This window comes from Pristiophorus japonicus, chromosome X (genome assembly GCF_044704955.1).
Source record: "Pristiophorus japonicus isolate sPriJap1 chromosome X, sPriJap1.hap1, whole genome shotgun sequence".
NCBI classification, from domain to species: Eukaryota; Metazoa; Chordata; class Chondrichthyes; family Pristiophoridae; genus Pristiophorus; species Pristiophorus japonicus.
This window is the reverse complement of record NC_092010.1, coordinates 39,218,473-39,234,644: the sequence shown is the minus strand read 5'-3', so window position 1 is coordinate 39,234,644 and position 16,172 is coordinate 39,218,473. Positions and strand designations below refer to the sequence as shown.

At 44.6% G+C, this 16,172-nt stretch overlaps 2 protein-coding genes across 2 annotated transcripts in view; one reads left to right on the top strand and one right to left on the bottom strand.

Moving 5' to 3' along the window:
• timeless (timeless circadian clock) overlaps positions 1-10,552 on the top strand; it is a 55,902-nt gene extending 45,350 nt beyond the window's left edge. Inside the window, exons 26-31 of the mRNA XM_070869714.1 lie at positions 1,451-1,519; positions 2,649-2,767; positions 5,602-5,788; positions 6,176-6,251; positions 8,634-8,713; positions 9,163-10,552. Of these exons, the coding sequence (XP_070725815.1) occupies positions 1,451-1,519; positions 2,649-2,767; positions 5,602-5,788; positions 6,176-6,251; positions 8,634-8,713; positions 9,163-9,290 (659 nt within the window). The 3' untranslated portion in view covers positions 9,291-10,552. The remainder of the gene's footprint in view (positions 1-1,450; positions 1,520-2,648; positions 2,768-5,601; positions 5,789-6,175; positions 6,252-8,633; positions 8,714-9,162) is intronic.
• Positions 10,553-14,295: 3,743 nt separating this feature from the next.
• The window catches only part of LOC139240903 (unconventional myosin-Ib-like), a 67,898-nt gene continuing 66,021 nt past the window's right edge, over positions 14,296-16,172 (bottom strand). The window contains exons 27-28 of the mRNA XM_070869410.1: positions 15,457-15,584; positions 14,296-14,419 (exon numbers count right to left, since the gene is read on the bottom strand). Of these exons, the coding sequence (XP_070725511.1) occupies positions 14,296-14,419; positions 15,457-15,584 (252 nt within the window). The remainder of the gene's footprint in view (positions 14,420-15,456; positions 15,585-16,172) is intronic.

Sequence of the window (16,172 nt, the reverse complement as noted above, 5' to 3'; positions counted from 1 at the left end):
TTCGTACCCCGGAAGCTGTCGGGGGCACCGACTGCGCTCTCACGGGGCAGTTACCTCCATGGGGTGCAAAAGGGGTCGGCGCCGGGCAGGAAAGATGGGGCGCACAGTGGTTATCCGTTTCCACTGCCCCCGGCCCAGGGGCAGTTGCAGATGTGTCACACTCTCCGCCTGCCCCCGGGCGCAAAGGCCTTACTGCCCCGTTACCGCCTCAAAGTAACGACCCTTAAAAAGGGGGGGGGCAATTTTGGCCCCTTATTTGATCTGAGTGATGTCTCCTAGGAGATTAGGTTCATTCGATTATTCAGTTGACCCATTGCATTCCAGATAAGTTTCTCCTCAGGGATTGTGTGTGTTAAAACCACTGGCTATAGGGGCTCTCCTGATGGTTCAGTGTGGAAAGTCCGAGGTGAAGCCCCTATCGCTGCTGAGTTAGCTGATCGCAGTTGAGGTGCTCCAGTTATTGTTACCGTCCTGAGGTCTGTTGAGAAAGGAAAGAATTGCATTTCTATAGTGCCCCAAGACATCCCAAACATTGTACAACAATTGATGTACTTTTGAAGTGTAGTCATTGTAATAAAATGTCGGCTTAAATTTTGTGCTGAAATCTCTGGAGTGAGACTTGAATCCACAACCTTCTGACAGGTGAGAGTGATACCAGTGTTGAGGAAAAACTTGTTGTGGAAATGTGCGTGTGTGGATATTGGATGATAAGCATTGGTTATGATGCCTCAGTTGCAGACATTGGAGAATGTTTCACTGAGGGAGCACTATTTCTTCTGAAAACCAAGGCTGTAAGGAGCCAGACAAATGGTTCCTCTCGCTCGTTCTTACTTCAAAATGTGAAGGTTAGAAAAGTGGATCTGTAGAGAATTTTGTTTTGTTTCCTTCGCAATTCAAGAATCTTTTGAGCTCCTGAGCAAATGATTCCAGTTTTAATGCAACAAATGCAGTAATCCTGATTCGTGAGTGAGCACTTTGGGGGGAGAGTGGGGGGGGGGGGGGAGCAGAGGAGGGATGAGGTTCTAGAGGAAAGATGGAAAAAACCAAATTAAATATGCTGCTGCTCAGTTGTGTTGAGGAAGGCATTCTAAAATAAATGAAATCCTGATGGCTTTTTGGGGAGGGATTGAGAGAATAAATAGTGGGAAAGAGGATATCTGTGAATAGAAGGGGAGGAGAATTTAATTTGCATTGACTTATTTGGATATCAATATTTATTTCTGGCAATTCTCAACTCTCTGGTCCCCAAACCTTGTTACTTTTCTTTCCCCCCCCCCCCCCCCCCCCCCCCGCCCATTCCCCCCCCTCCTTCCCCATAGAAATAATTTTCTTTTAAGCATTTAGGTTTTCATCTGGAACAAAAGCTTTCGGTCTACATAAGTTTCCAACCATGTATGGAAGCTGGGAGCTACAATGGATTAAAATGACTAATTTCACCTTCTGAATACAGGTCTGTCGGGTCCTCTTCTGTGGCTGCAGAACTGCCTCAACAGGACAGCAGTCAAGCGAGAAGATGACGGTCAGTACTTTACTACAGTTCCGAATCTAAAGATACTGTACTTTATCCTGTTGATTCATTCACACTGTATTGCTGACGTCCTGTGAAAAGAACTGTCATTTTAGGCTGGAACAGCAGTCCAATTAACAGCCGCATCGTACTACTCGCGTAGTAACTCCGCTGAGTGGCTGAGCGAATGCTTCCCGCCGGGGAAGAAAATCTGAGAGAGGGATGTCACTGCTTTTATGTGCCATTGATGGCAAGTTTCAGACCAACATCGGCAGAAAGAAAGCACTTGCATTTCTATAGCGCCTATGACTACCTCAGGACGTCCCAAAGCGCTTTACAGCCAAGAAGTACTTTTTTTTTTTTACGTGCAGTTACTGTTGTAGGAAACGGGCAGTCAATTTGCACACAGCAAGCTCCCACAAACAGTAAAGTGATAAATGACCAGATAATCTGTTTTAGTAATGTTGGTTGAGGGATAAATATTGGCCAAAATTGGAGAACTCCTCCGACAGTGCAACGCTCCCTCAGTACTGCCTCCTCCGACAGTGCGGCACTCCCTCAGTACTGCCCCCTCCGACAGTGCGGCACTCCCTCAGTACTGCCCCTCCGACAGTGCGGCGCTCCCTCAGTACTGCCCCCTCCGACAGTGCGGCGCTCCCTCAGTACTGCCCCTCCGACAGTGCGGCGCTCCCTCAGTACTGCCCCTCCGACAGTGCGGCGCTCCCTCAGTACTGCCCCTCCGACAGTGCGGCGCTCCCTCAGTACTGCCCCTCCGACAGTGCGGCGCTCCCTCAGTACTGCCCCTCCGACAGTGCGGCGCTCCCTCAGTACTGCACTGGAATGTCAGCCTGGATTTTGTGCTCGAGTCTCTGGAGTGGGGCTTGAACCCATGACTTTCTGACTCAGAGGTGAGTGTGCTGCCCACTGAGGCACAACTGGCACTTTAATAAGTCTTCCACACGCCCTCTTGGCTCAGGTGACATGTGGCACAGGGAGAATAAAAAACAATCCCTTTACTTTAGCTTGCAGGTGTCTTGTCTGAAAGCACTGACTTTCATTTTCAGTGACGTGTGAAATTGTCTGACTTTAGCTGTAGCATCTCCCTGTGTTTCAGTATTCGGTAAATCTGATTTCTGTGCAGGGACCTCGATTGCAGTGCCACTTGTCCCCTTGTCTGAAGAAAATGAAGATGCTATGGAGCATGAAGTGTTCCAGAAACTTCTGAAGAAAGTTGGAATTCGACCTCCTGCTGATGAACAGGTAAACTAGGTGACGCACAAGGGAGGGTGAATGCTGACTAAATAATAGGGGGCAGATAAAAGGCAGGTAACTATAGGCCGGTTAGTTTAACATCTGTAGTGGGGAAAATGCTTGAAACTATCATTAAGGAAGAAATAGCGGGACATCTAGATAGGAATAGTGCAATCAAGCAGACGCAACATGGATTCATGAAGGGGAAATCATGTTTAACTAATTTACTGGAATTCTTTGAGGATATACCGAGCATGGTGGATAGAGGTGTACCGATGGATGTGGTGTATTTAGATTTCCAAAAGGCATTCGATAAGGTGCCACACAAAAGGTTACTGCAGAAGATAAAGGTACGCGGAGTCAGAGGAAATGTATTAGCATGGATCAAGAATTGGCTGGCGAACAGAAAGCAGAGAGTCGGGATGAATGGGTCCTTTTCGGGTTGGAAATCGGTGGTTAGTGGTGTGCCACAGGGATCGGTGCTGGGACCACAACTGTTTACAATATACATCGATGACCTGGAAGAGGGGACAGAGAGTAGTGTAACAAAATTTGCAGATGACACAAAGATTAGTGGGAAAGCGGGTTGTGTAGAGGACACAGAGAGGCTGCAAGGAGATTTAGATAGGTTAAGCGAATGGGCTAAGGTTTGGCAGATGGAATACAATGTCGGAAAATGTGAGGTCATCCACCTTGGGGGGAAAAAAACAGTAAAAGGGAATATTATTTGAATGGGGAGAAATTACAGCATGCTGCGGTGCAGAGGGACCTGGGGGTCCTTGTGCATGAATCCCAAAAAGTTAGTTTGCAGGTGCAGCAGGTAATCAGGAAGGCGAATGGAATGTTGGCCTTCATTGCGAGAGGGATGGAGTACAAAAGCAGGGAGGTCCTGCTGCAACTGTACATGGTATTGGTGAGGCCGCACCTGGAGTACTGCGTGCAGTTTTGGTCACCTTACTTAAGGAAGGGTATACTAGCTTTGGAGGGGGTACAGAGACGATTCACTAGGCTGATTCCGGAGATGAGGGAGTTACCTTATGATGATAGATTGAGTAGATTGGGTCTTTACTCGTTGGAGTTCAGAAGGATGAGGGGCGATCTTAAAGAAACATTTAAAATAATGAAAGGGATAGACAAGATAGAGGCAGAGAGGTTGTTTCCACTGGTCGGGGAGATTAGAACTAGGGGGCACAGCCTCAAAATACGGGGCAGCCAATTTAAAACCGAGTTGAGAAGGAATTTCTTCTCCCAGAGGGTTGTGAATCTGTGGAATTCTCTGCCCAAGGAAGCAGTTGAGGCTAGCTCATTGAATGTATTCAAATCACAGATAGATAGATTTTTAACCAATAAGGGAATTAAGGGTTACGGGGAGAGGGCGGGTAAGTGGAGCTGAGTCCACGGCCAGATCAGCCATGATCTTGTTGAATGGCGGAGCAGGCTCGAGGGGCTAGATGGCCTACTCCTGTTCCTAATTCTTAAAGTCTGAATAAAAAATAAACTAAAAAGTGCTGTTAACACAAATAGTGTTTGCCATAGAAGGAGTGTTTTTCCTATTATTGCTATAGCAACGCTATGTCTTGGTCGAGATTGCTCATTTTGCCAGCACTGGTTCGAACATCAACAGTGTTTACAATTAACACTTAAAGCACTATAGCCCAACCCAATGTACTCGTCTGTGTGATGATGTTTGTCAGACCATGATGGCCACCGTCTGGTATATGCTCCAGCTTTAAGTGTGTTTTTATGTATTAAAGATTGATCTGGTCATGTATCTCCTATGATGCCGAATGTGACCCTTTTAATTGATTTTAAATCCCTTCCTTCCTATTACCCTGGTTCACCTATTGGAACTGTTACACTGTTGCTCACATAGCACTTCAGGAAGCATACGTCAATAGTCTGTTGCACGCTTCAGAATTGGGGGATTTTAGTTTTTTAAGTGTCAGCTGTGGCTCAGTGGGCAGCACCCTCGCCTCTGAGTCAGAAGGTTGTGGGTTCAAGTCCCACTCCAGAGACATGAGCACAAAAATCTAGGCTGACATTCCAGAGGGAGCACTGCACTGTCGGAGGTGCCGTCTTTTGGATGAGACGTTAAACCGAGGTCCCGTCTGCTCTCTCAGGTGCACGTAAAAGCTCCCATAGCACTATTTGGAAGAAGAGCAGGGGAGTTCTCCCCGGTGTCCTGGGGCCAATATTTATCCTTCAGCCAACATCACCAAAACAGCTTACCGGGTCATTATCACATTGCTGCTTGAGGGAGCTTGCTGTGCGCAAATTGGCTGCCGCGTTTCCTACATTACAACAGTGCCTACATTTCAAAAAGTACTTCATTGGCTGTAAAGCGCTCCAGTGGCCGTGAAAGGTGCTAGAGAAATGCAAGTCCTTTTTAAAAGAGAATTAAACTGATGTTGATGCTGTAATTTGTGAGGAAAGGCTCTTGTTAGCAGGAGATGTGCTAATAGTTTTCAGAATTATGAATATGATTGATTGTTGATCTGGACAAATGGTTCTCAGTGACTGAGGAGTCAAAGAGCATTGATGTGATTTTAAAAGTAAGGGATTTATGCAGAGCTATTTTATACTGTCTAATAGAAATAGGAAGTGGAGAAGGCTAGTAAAGCAGACAGTATAAATGAATTTGAGACTGATATATTTGTAAAGAGAGAACTGATTTAAGGGATATGATGGAAAAAGTAGGGTTGAGATCAACCAAAAATGGGTGGGATTGTTGGGCAAAATGGTATTTTCCTTTTTAGTTTAGTTTGCAGTTTCCATGTTGTTATTTCCTCCTGCTCGCCCCGACAATCACTTTTACATGTGATGCTCCTTTTTATTTATTTCAGGAATCATTCTGGCGTATTTCTGCTAACTTGAGTGCTCGGCAGTTGCGCAAGATTGCTTCAGTTATCGCCCTGCAGGATGGTAGAGATGAAGCAGTGGAACGCAATGAAGATGTTAGTGCTGATCAGAGGTCTGAGGCCTTGCGAGCTCTGGTGATGGCCAGGGAGAGGAATGCTGCCCCTACTAAAGGTATTGCTGGAAATAGATTCAAGTAGCTTTGCAACTGAAACGTCTGGTCTTGTGTTTCAGTTCTTGGCTTGCTGCAGATTTATTTATCATTTAAAAGTTGGTAGCTGTTGATGGTGCTCCAACCTACTGTGTATTGAATGTTAGCTGTGCATCTGCAGTTTTCAAACAACTGGCCCCTAATCAGTTATGCTGTCTCGCGGAGCGACTGAATAAGATACTTCCCTCATCCTTCCCCTGGCAGGGAATTCCAAGACCATGAGGTTGTGGTTATGGAGTAAGGGCTAAGCAAGTTAAAAATAATCTAACGTGAGAGGGGAGAGAACGGATTTAGAAATATTTTTCTCCTGCCCTAGTCTATACACATTTGCATCTTTTAATATTTTACAGGCGGCGATGATGAACCTGAAGAGAGAACCAAACAAACTCGCGAGTCTGCTTCCGGATCAGACAGTGATGCCAAAAGGCAAGCGATAAACAATCTCCTTCGGCTTGTAAGCTTCCATGTGCCGAGCCTGGTGGTGCAGAGCCAGCGGCAATATTCCCTCTCATTTATTTTTCCGTGCGCAATCCCTTTAAGTGGCTGCGCGGCCCATTCAAATATTCGCGCATGCGCAGTTTCTTTCATTTAAAAGCCGGTGAACGTCCTGCGCTGGAGCTCCAGAGGGCCATGCAGCTTAACGAGAATGTTGGCCAGTGGTGTGTCATGGCCAGCGTTCTATCATCATCATCATAGGCAGTCCCTCGAAACGAGGATGACTTGCTTCCACGCCAAAAAAGGATGAGTTCACAGGTGTTCCAGTGAAGGACCTAATATTCCAGATGCTGAACTACATCCTGAAGGGTGAAAGATGCCTGTGTGTGGATTTTTTTAACGTGGGCTGGCCGTTGCACACCAGCCACCACTTGACAGAGCTAGGTCTTGGTCCAGTGGCAAGGGTTACCCAAGGATTACTCTCTCCTTTCTATAGGCTGCTGAGGAGAGAAGGGGAAGGGAAAGAATAAACACTTTATTCGGGATGTTCATACCGACACCCTACCAGCTGATGACAAAGCAGAAGTGGAGAGGTTCGAGAGCAGAGCACTACCCCCACTGGAGAATGGATGGTGCACTGGGCTGCTTTCATCTCTGGCTGATGACACAGCTTCTCTCTGCTGGCTTTAAGAATTTATAGGAGACTATATTTGGGAAGGTTTTTAACAGTTGCCAGTTGGTTTCAATCCCCAGCATAAAATTGACCACAATTTGGCACAAATTGCCAATCTCACTGAAACCACAAAACAGCTTTGGTGTGGGACGTGGCAAAACACGAAGGCAGAATATTATCTGAATGGTGACAGATTAGGAAAAGGGGAGGTGCAACGAGACCTGGGTGTCATGGTACATCAGTCATTGAAAGTTGACATGCAGGTACAGCAGGCGGTGAAGAAGGCAAATGATATGTTAGCCTTCATAGCGAGAGGATTTGATTATAGGAGCAGGCAGGTCTTACTGCAGTTGTACAGGGCCTTGGTGAGGCCTCAACTGGAATATTGTGTTCAGTTTTGGTCTCCTAATCTGAGGAAGGACGTTCTTGCTATTGAGGGAGTGCAGCGAAGGTTCACCAGACTGATTCCCGGGATGGCAGGACTGACATATGAGGAGAGAGTGGATCGACTGGGCCTGTATTCACTGGAGTTTAGAAGGATGAGAGGGGATCTCATAGAAACATATAAAATTCTGAAGGGACTGGACAGGTTAGATGCAGGAAGAATGTTCCCGATGTTGGGGAAGTCCAGAACCAGAGGACACAGTCTAAGGATAAGGGGTAAGCCATTTAGGACTGAGATGAGGAGAAACTTCTTCACTCAGAGTTGTTAACCTGTGGAATTCCCTATCGCAGAGAGTTGTTGATGCCAGTTCATTGGATATATTCAAGAGGGAGTTAGATATGACCCTTACGGCTAAAGGGATCAAGGGGTATGGAGAGAAAGCAGGAAAGGGGTACTGAGGGAATGATCAGCCACGATCTTATTGAATGGTGGTGCAGGCTCGAATGGCCTGCTCCTGCACCTATTTTCTATGTTTCTGGGATTGGAGGTTAAGGCACATTATTGGGACAGAGTAAAGGGAGCTTCACATTGTCTCTGATCCGTGCATTACCTGTATCTGATGTAGGTACTTACTACCGACACTGAGTACAAAGAGTGGGAAAATGACTACATTTCCCAATGCTGACATCTATTAGCACAAAAAACTATCCCTCAATCAGAGGGGGAGTGGCGGGGGAAGAGAAACCAGTGTAAATTAAACTTTTTTATTTAAAAAAAAATAAGTCAAGAAATAGTCTTGTCTCTCACTGTAGACAAATTATGGGCTGCTTCTCCAACTCTTACTTTGTTTTGTGGAAGAGGCCGATACATAGTCTGTGCATCTTGGAAGGGGCAGTCGAGATTGCATCGCTATAATTATACTCTCTGTTAACTGTAGCCACGTAGCCACATCACCTCTGCTTGGGATATCCGCCCTCCCCTTACCTACATTACAACAGTGACTACATTTCAAAAGTACTTAATTGGCTGTAAAGTGCTTTGGGATGCCCTGAGGTCGTGAAAGGCACTATATAAATGCAAGTGATTTGTTCCTTCCCCCATGACCCAATCTCAGAGATCCTATCTCAGTGTGGATACATGTCCTACAATGTTGTGGCACAGCAGGCTGAACATATTGTGCTATTGGAGTGCTCTAAACTTTATGGAATTTGTGAAAGGGACATCCCAGTGATTGGTACCTTTACTCAGTAAATTTGATGGCTGAGCTGAGCTGCTCCTGTGTTGATTAAAACCAGATTATATTTCACTGTTACAGTGATGGTGAGAAGACCAAACCCAAACATCTCCTAAAGCGGAGTCGCCTGCTCGATAGTGATGATGAAATGGAAGATGAGGGTAAGATTCTGTTCGTTCTTTCTTCGTAAACTTCTAAAACTAATGCAGTAGCTTTTTTTTTCAAGTCGCATCTTCAGTTGTGGATAAAGATCTCTCGACATTTCTAAGCATTGTCCAATAATTAGTGCACCATTGTGACCCTGCAAATGCTATCTTCCTTTCTCCCCCACATCCGCCCCCTCTTCCCACCGCAACACGAAGAGAAATCTTAGCCTAAAATTGGAGCATTCTGTTTCTGGACTTTCTGGTAAAGGGCAGTGTGCATTGTAGCTGCATGACTTTTCACCACTGTGGGAGGGCATGAGTTCCTAATAATAAACCATAATGTGGCCCTTGCCCGCAGCAGCCAGCTATAAGCAGTATTGGTAGCAGCCGGGGCGTGTTTTGCACATGGGCGGAAATCGAGACTTAATTCCGTGATTTTAATGGTCTTGAATGTGGACTTTCAGCTGAGGAAACTGCTGAAGTGAAGGCGATGGAAGTCCCTGAGCCTGACTCCGAGGTGTCCAACTCTGAGGTCACCCACAGACTGATCAAAAGGCGGCGGCGGGCAATTGAAGACGATGATGAGGATTAACCGCGATGAACTTCAGCTTTTTGAAATGATTTTGAACATCGGGTCAAACAAAGGATTCATTTTCATCTGATAATATTAAAGACTTTTATGTAAGTTTTGTAAGCAATTGTGTTCAAAGAGTGAAGCAATACAATATACATCTCGCACCATCTATTTTTAAACCACCTGTGTTTGCATTCACGTGTTTTTATTAAAGCATTACATTTTTAAAAGCCAATTTAAAAAAAAAGAAGTGAGTGGGGAAAAAAATGACGAGATTGTACAGGTTTCTCGATCCGCAGTCGTCTTGTGAAAATGAAAAGAGAGCCCTGCGGCTTTTAAAAATGTAATTGCAGCACTTGCCATGTGTTGAACAGTTACATGAATGTCGATACTTTGAGAGCTCCTTTCTACAGTGTTTGTGTTGTAACACTGCTGTTGTGCAGCAGAAAACAGGATTCTTTTGTGGGAGGGAGAGAAACAAAGTTCACTCGGGAATTGAAGGAGCAAACTTTCCTTGCATGAGGCACAGGTCGAGGTCAATTTTAAGCCCCAGTGGATTTTGTGTGGGGGGGGGGGGTCTACTGCAAAACGTACTCGTCGGCCTAAGTCTGAGGTGGGGTATTTTAACTCGTGCTGCTCTCTGAAACAGGTGGGTTATAAGCAGCTGGGCAGCAGTGAGAGTGCAAGGATATAGCTGGCTAGGTTTAATAAAAGAGGAAAGACTGAGGTTGGAAGGCAGCACTAAGGTGGAGGAGGCAGAGAGGTTTAAAATTACAAAAAAGGAATGAAAGCAATTGGCCCCTTGTTTTCTTGCTGCTGGTCTTCACCCCTCTGTTGGAAGCAGCACAGTAGATCCATGGATAGACTTTGGAGTTATCCTGGTTGGATGCAGGAAGGCGCCATACCCACTTCAAATAAATGTCTAGTGTGTGTTCTGTGAGGGAGACGATTCTTTTCATGTTTTCCCCCCTGGATGTTTTGGTTACATTAAAGAGAGTGGCCATTTATATTCCTCTTTAAATATTTACAATGACCAACAATGAAACCTTGAATTTGAATGTAATGTTTCTTTCATTATATACTTCAGCTTTGTGCACATTATTATTTCTGATTTGACATCTGCTGTGGTGTTGGTTCCTTCTTTGTCCTGCGGTTCCGTGTGTCAAGTTTACTAATGAGCAAGTTAACTGCTGGGGATTTCCCAGTATTTGTTATAATGAATTTCGGGCAGCTTTTAATTGCTGACAGAACATAAATTAAATAAAACTTGTTGTATGGCGTGTGTGTGTGTGTGTGCGTGCATGAATATCTTAATTGTGACGGGTTTACCTAGATGAACATCTCCACACCATTCTTCTTCACATACTGAATAGTTTGATTTATTAATAAATGGGACGGGTTGTATGTCACTTGTTTTACATAACCTGCAATTTTAACAATGTAGAATAAGGCCTCTCAGCCTATCAAAGGCCATCTGTCCCATTACCATAACTTTCCCATTGAAACCGAACCCTCTAGTACCCCCACTCTTCCCATTATAGCATCCAGCTGCATTCTGACTATCACCAATGCTTTCATCTCCTTCACCCCACCCAGCAAATGACTCCAAAAGTTTCTCACTGTGATAGAAGTTCTTCCTGATACTATTTCAAACTTTTCTACACCATTTAATGTTTTGTACACCTTTGTACTACATACTTCAGTTCGATATTGTAGTGGGACAAGATAATCATTCATCAGAGTTGAACATTCTGCTTCCATTTTGAAGCTTGACTTTTCGAAGTAAGAAATGGTGAACTAGATTTACCTCAAGATAGACTTAAGTGATGGGGAAGCTAGATATGCATTTCCTATTGGCTGTAAGTGCAGATGACAGTAACATATTGGATCTGCCCTGTGCACCTCACCAGTGCATTGTGCATTAGAGTGGAAGGGTACAAGTTTTCCCTTCACTTTACCCTGCACCCACACCGAATCCCCAAGATGCTCCCTCTGGGGAGGGAAAATAACTGTCAGGCAATTCTTCATTCAAAAAGCGACCAATATATTGAACAGATTTCTAAGAAGAGTAGTGGAGGGGAAAAACCCTGAATCGTTTAAGAAACAATTGGAGGCTGAAATGACGGGGATCTAGGATCTTTCTGGATGGATGAATTAAGATGGGCTGATTGGCCTTACTCCATTGTAATTAGATCTGAACAGTTAACACTGTTGTCTCCTAGTGGTTGGTTAAACAACAACAACTTGTATTTATATAGCACCTTTAACGTAGTGAAATGTCCCAAGGCGCTTCACAGGAGTGTTATAAGATGATAAATGTAAAGAGGAACTTTGACCAAAGGCTTGGTCGGGTGTTATCTGCCCTCTAGGCCAGAAATCCGATCATTCCAGCAGTACAATCGGTTTTTTTCAAATTTTATTGTGCTCTGAAAAGAAATTGAATATCATCATATTTATAAATACAACTGATTTTTTTTATAGCATAATCCAAAAATAAATATAAATAGTATTGCAGCATAATTATATTTTCAATTTAAAATTAGAATTTATAGCAAGCACTGTTGTCTTCATTATCGGTTAATATAGTAGAGTGTCTTTTTAAGTTTTACCTGTTCTCTTTTGGAATGAGAGCTGAAGGAAGTGATTGCTCCCATGTAGATATGCTTTTGACACTGGCTGTTGGCATAGAACTGGGCCAATGTTGGGAGGGTTTGAAATTTCCGGGCGCTCCAGCATCTAGACCTTGAAACTTTTCCATGTTGAAATTTGTTTTAGTATAGAGTGGAACTGGATAAAGTGGAGCATTTGTGGACAATGCAAATCTTCTCACTGAACTGCACTTGTGTGAGGCACCTGTAGCACTCTTGTCTACGTCTTGCTGTGCTCCAGTGAAAAATCGAGCTTACGTTTACACCACGTGCTTTTGCTCATGTAATCGCTGATCCGTGTGGCATATAATTCCATTTACAACACAGATTCCTTTTTAAAGGAAGGCTACCCACTTTTGGCCGAAAGCAGGAAATTCCCTGGGAAAGGGAATCGGTGGTGGCACAATCTGGTCACTCCAAGTGAATCAAACTGAAGTGGCTGCACAGATTGAAAGACAGGCTAACCCTCTTGATGCTTTTTGTATCTCCAATGATGGTGAGAGAAGCGCTACTCTAAAGTGCTGGTGTTCCATCTGACACTGCCTTGTTTTCCAAGGAACTGATTCGGATGAGATGTAGTGATGAGCATGACCCATTTTACACCTGATGTAACTGCAGTGTACCTTTATAAAGTCATTTCTCATGACAATAAATTAAACACAGGGATAGAGTTTCTGCTTTGGACGCAATTGTCAATCTGGGCCCAAATTGCGCTTTAAACTTGTGCCAGTTCTGCTGAATTGCATTTGCGTATCACTGAAATTAAAATCTTCTATGAGCCAGCGCAACTGGGCAGACCAAAAGATCGCGGAAAGTCAATTTGCGATGGACGTAATTTGCACTTGAAATACCTCGATCATTTGCGGTGGCTTGGCGCAATTTAGCGGAAACTCCAGGCCATGGAGTTGGCTGACTATACGGCAACAGTCAGTACCGTCGAAAACTGCGAATGTTCAGTCTGGAGTTCCTGTACAGTATCAGACTTCATTCTAAGCACAATAACTTGCATTTCTATAGCGCCTTTAACATAGTAAAAACATCTCAAGGCGCTTTACAGGAAAGTTGTCAGACAAAAATTGATACCAAGCTTAAGGCAGCGATATTAGGACGGGTGACTAAAAGCTTGATCAAAGAGGTAGCTTTTATGGAGCATCTTAAAGGCGGTGGAGAGGTTTAGGGAGGGAATTCCCGAGTAAGCAGTATAGACACAAGGAGCTGCTTATTTACAGCCTGACTTCATCACTGGGTTCAGTTCTTCCTTCAACTGCTCCTTCCAAATCTTAATCCTAAACACATTCTACAGCACAGGTAATCGTAACTCATTTGAACACTGAATGCTAACATGCAGCCCCCAAATGCCTCAGTAAACTGCCTGTATGGTATTGGGTCATATAAGAGTGGGAAGTTCAATCCTTGGTCTGATGAGTTGGCTGATTTGCAGCCAGGACAGTGTTGGCTAACAATGTAATTGGAGTTGGTGTCCCTGGGCTAGGAAGTGGTGAGGGTGAGGGAGAAAGAATCTGGCTCAGTTATGGTGCCTCCCACGGCCCAATAGCCTGCTGACACTCACTACCTAGGCTCAGGCATGAAGAGCACCACTTGGAGGAGCAGTGCATGTTCCGCCATCCTCCAGCACAGGAGAGGAGTAAAATGGGGGAGGTAATTAAAATTCTAAAATGAAATACTAGCTAGTGCAAACCTTTTGAACTGTATAGGACTTTATATATTGTAGTGTTTCAGGAGAGTTAACAGTATTGTAACGGATTTCCACCATTAGTTATTTTCAGGTCCCCCTGACCCATTTGGCCAGATCGTGTATATCTGTCCCTTGTGATCGCTCATAACCAGCTGTCAGGGAGAAGTATGTGACAACACTTCTGCTTTTTTTCTGTTTCAACATCCCAATCAGTTAAAATCAGGTTTGACATGGTCCCATAATAGCATGTAGCAAAACATTGATCAGCATAAAAATGAATTAGAACAAAAGTACAGAATATACAGCATTTTCCATTGACAGGAGTGTATGGAAGGATTGTCTCCTTGCCTGATTGGGTTTGACATGGTTTAAATTGGTTGGCACAGAAGGTTAATCAGCATTTACAACAATTACCAAACTTTTGAGGGTCACAAGCCGCAAAATGATGTGTTCCATCTGGACAAGAGCAGTGCCGCGGAATTTTTGCTTTTCGGTTCATGTATGAATTAACTTACGCCATGCGCAAGCATGGTGCGATCGGTGAAGCGATGATTAGTCAAAAGTTGCTTTGTGGTTTTTTTTTTAAATCACTGTCGCAATAAGGCCTCAGGCTCTGGAGTTTCCACAACCCTGGGTCGAGGTGGGTATTGAGCCACTGGACAGGTTGGAGCCATTACAGTTAGGGAACCTGGACCTCGAATAAGAGACTATTTTTCTTCTTGCACACTGGAACGTTTCCATTATTCCCTGCTGCATTTACGAACTTCACAGAGACCATGTCTTTATTGAACTTAACAGAAAGTCTGCAGAGGAGAAAATGGTGCAACACTGTAATATAACTCGTGCAATACAAAGGCTGACCTTAGTATCGTGTATTATACCAACATTATTTGTGTGTTATAGCCACCTGCACCTTTATCTGGGAATTTCCTGTGCCTGCCCTGGGAGTGTTTGATGGGACAGTGTAGAGGGAGCTTTACTCTGTATCTAACCCCCTGTACCTGCCCTGGGAGTGTTTGATGGGACAGTGTAGAGGGAGCTTTACTCTGTATCTAACCCCGTGCTGTACCTGCCCTGGGAGTGTTTGATGGGACAGTGTAGAGGGAGTTTTACTCTGTATCTAACCCCCTGTACCTGCCCTGGAAGTGTTTGATGGGACAGTGTACCTGCCCTGGAAGTGTTTGATGGGACAGTGTAGAGGGAGCTTTACTCTGTATCTAACCCCGTGCTGTACCTGCACTGGGAGTGTTTGATGGGACAGTGTAGAGGGAGCTTTACTCTGTATCTAACCCCGTGCTGTACCTGCCCTGGGAGTGTTTGATGGGACAGTGTAGAGGGAGCTTTACTCTGTATCTAACCCCGTGCTGTACCTGCACTGGGAGTGTTTGATGGGACAGTGTAGAGGGAGCTTTACTCTGTATCTAACCCCGTGCTGTACCTGCACTGGGAGTGTTTGATGGGACAGTGTAGAGGGAGCTTTACTCTGTATCTAACCCTGTGCTGTACCTGCCCTGGGAGTGTTTGATGGGACAGTGTAGAGGGAGCTTTACTTTGTATCTAACCCCCTGTACTTGCCCTGGGAGTGTTTGATGAGACAGTGTAGAAGGAGCTTTACTCTGTATCTAACCCCGTGCTGTACCTGCCCTGGGAGTGTTTGATGGGACAGTGTAGAGGGAGCTTTACTCTGTATCATATCTAATGCTGAGTGCCCTGGATGGATTATGTTGCCTTCCCCAATACTAAAACACCCATCTTGAGGAGCTTAAAGTTACAAAAAAAAATGAGTGTCGGCAGAAATGAAGGGATCTCCAGCTACACCCAATGGATTAGTTTTACTTACTCGTCCTCTATCTTCAGGTTTATCCTCTGCTGAGTGGCATCCAGTATCGAGCGATGCAGTTTGGTGGTGAGCTCGATGAGATGCTCGCTGTTTAAGAGGAAGTCTCCCTTAACCCCAACACTGGAGTTCTGGCAAGATGAAGGGAATTAAATTACAATACATTTGTTCATTTTAGTCACTTAATTTCAAAATGGCAAAGTTCCTCAGTCAAGCCTGCACTTTTATGATTTTGAAAGTAGGGTTACTATTCATTAAACTCAACTGAGGGCCCAGGGGCAGCACGGGCCCAGCCCACGCTGCAATATGTGTGCGCACTAGGTCTGTGCAGCAGAGCTGGTCTCCAGTCGTCCTGGTTAACCCTTGCCCCTGGACCAAGACCTCGCTCTGTCAAGCCCCGTGTGGTGGCTGGTGTGCAACGGTCACCCCACGTTAAAATAATCCACCCACAGGCATCTTCCACCCTTCAGGATGTAGTTCGGGATCCGGAATATTAGCTCCTTCATTGAAGCACCTGTGAACTCATCCTTTTTTGGTGTGGAAGCAAGTCATCCTCGTTTCGAGGGACTGCCTATGATGATGACTATTCATTACTAAAACTAATCACTAACCTGATTTTATAGTTTTAAATAGCTAATAATACCCATTCTTCAAAAGGTAAAAATCCTGAAATTGCCTTGGATTTTATTGCAAAAACTGCTATTACTCCTGTGTTTTCC